Raw genomic sequence first — 3792 nt, forward strand, 5'->3', positions numbered from 1 at the left:
TAGTCTAGACATCCTTATCCGTGGAGAATCGCAGGGGAAGACATGTTTAATCATTATTATTACTCTTGTTATTATTATTAATTATCAACATTTTATTGACTGATGCGTTGTACAGAAAAAACGACCTAAATGAAGTGTAAAACAAATGATCTCCACCTATAAAGAAAATTTCAGCAACATATAGGGAGCACTTCATTGGCTAATCTGAAAATATCTGTAACAAAAAAAAGAACTGCCACACTAACAATTATTTTATTTTGGTTGTATTGTATTATTAGTACTTTTTTTTGCACATTTATCTTGTTCTTGTTTGATTGCACATTTTTTCATAACTATCTGCATCCCACTTGTGTATTACTAAGAGCTGCTGTAAACAAGTTAATTTCTCCATTGTGAGATCAAAAAAGTCTATCTTATTTTATCTTATCTTAGAATGACAAAAAAAAACATTTATTCTTAAAACAAAAACTAAAAGTTGTTTGTGGCCGACAAAAAGTAAATACCATAGAAAATATTGTTGAGAAAACTATCATAAGTATTATTATTATTATTATTATTATTATTATTATTATTATTATTATTATTATTATTAACCAAAAATACTCTATCAGAGTGGCTACTCTGTCTGCACATATCTCTATTACGTCGCGACGTGCTTACGCTAGTCTACGACTGTGTCAAGCAGCCAATCCCTTGCAGTGTTAAAGGACAGTCAGCGTGGTTCCTGCTGCTCCTGGAGCACCCTGTAGGAATAATAAATCCCGTCGTTGGATAATCTCCCTCTGCGGTGTGGCCTGCTTGGATCCCCGGAGATGAACAGCGTCGGGGAGGCCTGCACGGAGCTGAAGCGCGAGTACGACCAGTGCTTCAACCGCTGGTTCGCGGAGCACTTCCTGAAGGGGGACCGGAGCGGGGACCCGTGCACCGAGACCTTCCGGAAGTACCAGCGTTGTGTGCAGAAGGCCATCAAGGAGAAGGACATCCCGATCGATGGGGTGGAGTTCATGGGGCCCAACAAGGACAAACCTGACAGCTGATGGAGCTGATGGACGGGTTCTGGTCTGGACCCGAGGCCATGAGGCCTGCATGGCAGAGACTGCAGCTGTGAGCTCTGACCTTTGTGTTGGAGCTGAATTCGCTGCAGCTTTGAACTGCAGTTTATTCAGATATTTTCTTTAGAATAAGGAATGAGACGCAGCTTTCTGTCCAGATCTCTGACACCAACCCTGGACTCGGTTCCAGGAAGGAGTGTTATCTGACACAAATAATGTCTCTGTTACTCAGCTTGATTTTTTTTTTTTCATTAAAGACGGAAAAATCATATTTTTCAACTCAATCATGCTGCACTTTGTGTTTTCGTTGTTGCAGCCAGACGATCTCATTGGGGACAGATTCTGTCCAACTTATGTATAAATGAGTGAAATCTGCATGTGGAAGATATGAATGCAAACCCATCTTGATTGACACTTTGTAGATACATCTGCTCAGAAGTGACAACAAAATGAAGCTTTACTTAGAGTTTAACAGGATGAACTGCAAACAGCTCAGATGGAAAATTAAATGTTTGAGTTTCAAACCAGAGACCAGAACAGCGTCACAATTGTGGACAGAATATTTCTCCTGCCTTTTCCATCCCAGCAGGTTTAAACTTCTTCTTTATACACCACTTCATATTTTTTTGTTTATTGTTTTGTTTGTGTGATTAAATTTTTCCAAGGATCTGTTGGAGCTGCTTTAGCACCTCCTGAGAGCCACAAGCTTTCAATGCTGTAGATGGTTGTTTTTTTTTTACCACAGATCAGAAGCTCCATTGACTCCATCCTGCTCTGGGATCAGTTTTCCAGACTGAAATGTGAATGTAAAGCTGTGGGAATGGAAATGGGTAACTGATCAGTGGTTTAGGAGCTTCAGCTGGTTGTTGATAGAAAAAGCATCAGACTGGAAACATCAACAGGACTTTCTGGCACCATCTCTCCTGTTGCTTCACTAATTTGCAGTACATTCAGTTTATCTACTAAGTAATCTATTCATTTAACAGAGACATGTTAATAGTGAAAATGATTCATTATTGCAGCTGTGCTGGTGGAGAAATGTCATGCAGGTCTTCTCTCCATCTATCCACTCATCCACCCACTTGAGGACTAGTCCAGGAGGCAAAACCATCCTTCTCAACACCACTGTGAACTTTATCCTGTGGGTTTCCAGACCAGAAGGGACTTCTAATCCGTTCGGCGAGTGCTGGGCTGTCCTCCCTGACCGATATGAACAGAACACCTCCACAAGAGACGAGTCAAGGAGGAATCCTGCCGCCAGCTAACTCCTTTCTATCTGGAGGAGCAGCAGCTTTCCTCTGAGCTCTTCAACTTATCTCTGAAGATGAGCTCAGCAAACCTGCAGAAGATCATGTCAGCTGCTTGCCTCCAATATCACCTTTCTTTGTTCATGATCCGTATCTCCTTGTACGTATTTAGGTGATGCAGATGGAGCAATAAACCCAGACCAGAGCATTTACTTGTTATTTCTCAACTGGAAAAAGGTGGAAGGCTTCCTCCAGGTTGGAGGTCAGTCTCTGCCTCAGTGGGTGGAGGAGAAGGTGGATGTGAGAAATCAGACAAGTTGACAAAGGTGATACTCCTCTAAAAAGAACCGGCTCCTGCTCACAGATCAGAAATGAATCCAAAAAGTCATGTTTTAGATATTCTTTCAATATATGTTTTACTTTGTTGCACTTTTGTGTTTAAAGAACTTGTAGTTTATAAATAAAATGCCTGATATCTTGGTTTTCAGTGAAAATTTGTTAAGTTTCTTTCTTTGAACAAATTCTCAGCTGTCAGTTTTGCTTTTAGTTTAAGAGTCTAAGGTTTTTACATGTAATGCTGCAGCTTTGAGCAGTTTTTGTTTCACTTTGCATTGAACCCTAAAGCTCAAACGGATGCACTCATATTGTATGATTGTTTGACTTTCCCTCAGCCCAAATCTCTAAATCTTTTTTTTTTCTTTCTTGGGCTTAAAGCTCCCAAGTTGTTCTGTTTCTCTTCCTGACAGGCAGAACGGAGGGCTGAAAAGCCCTCACATTTCGATGACGTCTGGTTTTACACCAACAGCTGGAATAAAATCTTCCTCCAGATTTAGATCCAGAAACCTGTTTATGTTTATGGATGTTTTATTGGATCTATCAGTATTGGATACACTTTGCCCTGAGCACTGACTGGCACACTGCCTGTAGGAGATGTTTTCTTGGACCTAAGTGTGACTTGTCCAACAGACACACCTGGGCTAGACAGGTAGAGAGGATATTTGAGGGGACTGATTTTCAGTAGTTACAGAAATAGGCTGAGATGTGATATACAATAATATGTAAATTAAATATCTTCAAAGCCTATAAGTGTGAATGATCTAGTGACATTTTGTGTAAACCAAAACCTCAAACTTATATTTCATTTAAAGATGTTTATGGTCCAGAGCCTCATGTGACATCTCATTTAACCCTGAGGTCAGTATGTGCACAGCTCAGATGTTTGATGAAGGATGTTGATGTTGGTCTCTGTCTTTTAACCATGAATATGATCGTGTGTCTTATAAGCCCATGAGGGCTGGGCACCTTTATGGTGTATGCCACAAAAGAAAAACTATTATACCTATTTATGTTCTACTGTTATGTTGTGGGTAAAATAACATCTGTTCAGGTGTTTCTGTGGCTTAATAAGGTCATTAGGAGTCATTAAGATTCAAGCTAAGAGCTAAAAACAGCCAAAGGAAGTCAGGAGGAACGTTCTAATCACACACAGCAGA

The 3792-nt window shown here is 40.2% G+C and overlaps 1 protein-coding gene across 1 annotated transcript; it reads left to right on the plus strand.

Annotated features, from left to right (window-relative positions):
* Window positions 1–671: 671 nt before the first annotated feature.
* On the plus strand, window positions 672–2793 carry triap1 (TP53 regulated inhibitor of apoptosis 1). Its single transcript, XM_047391855.1, has one exon. It carries the CDS (start codon window positions 813–815, stop codon window positions 1035–1037), a length of 225 nt encoding a protein of 74 aa, XP_047247811.1. The 5' UTR covers window positions 672–812; the 3' UTR covers window positions 1038–2793.
* The last annotated feature ends 999 nt before the right edge of the window (window positions 2794–3792 follow it).

The sequence above is a fragment of the Girardinichthys multiradiatus genome, chromosome 18 (genome assembly GCF_021462225.1).
Source record: "Girardinichthys multiradiatus isolate DD_20200921_A chromosome 18, DD_fGirMul_XY1, whole genome shotgun sequence".
NCBI classification, from domain to species: domain Eukaryota; kingdom Metazoa; phylum Chordata; class Actinopteri; order Cyprinodontiformes; family Goodeidae; genus Girardinichthys; species Girardinichthys multiradiatus.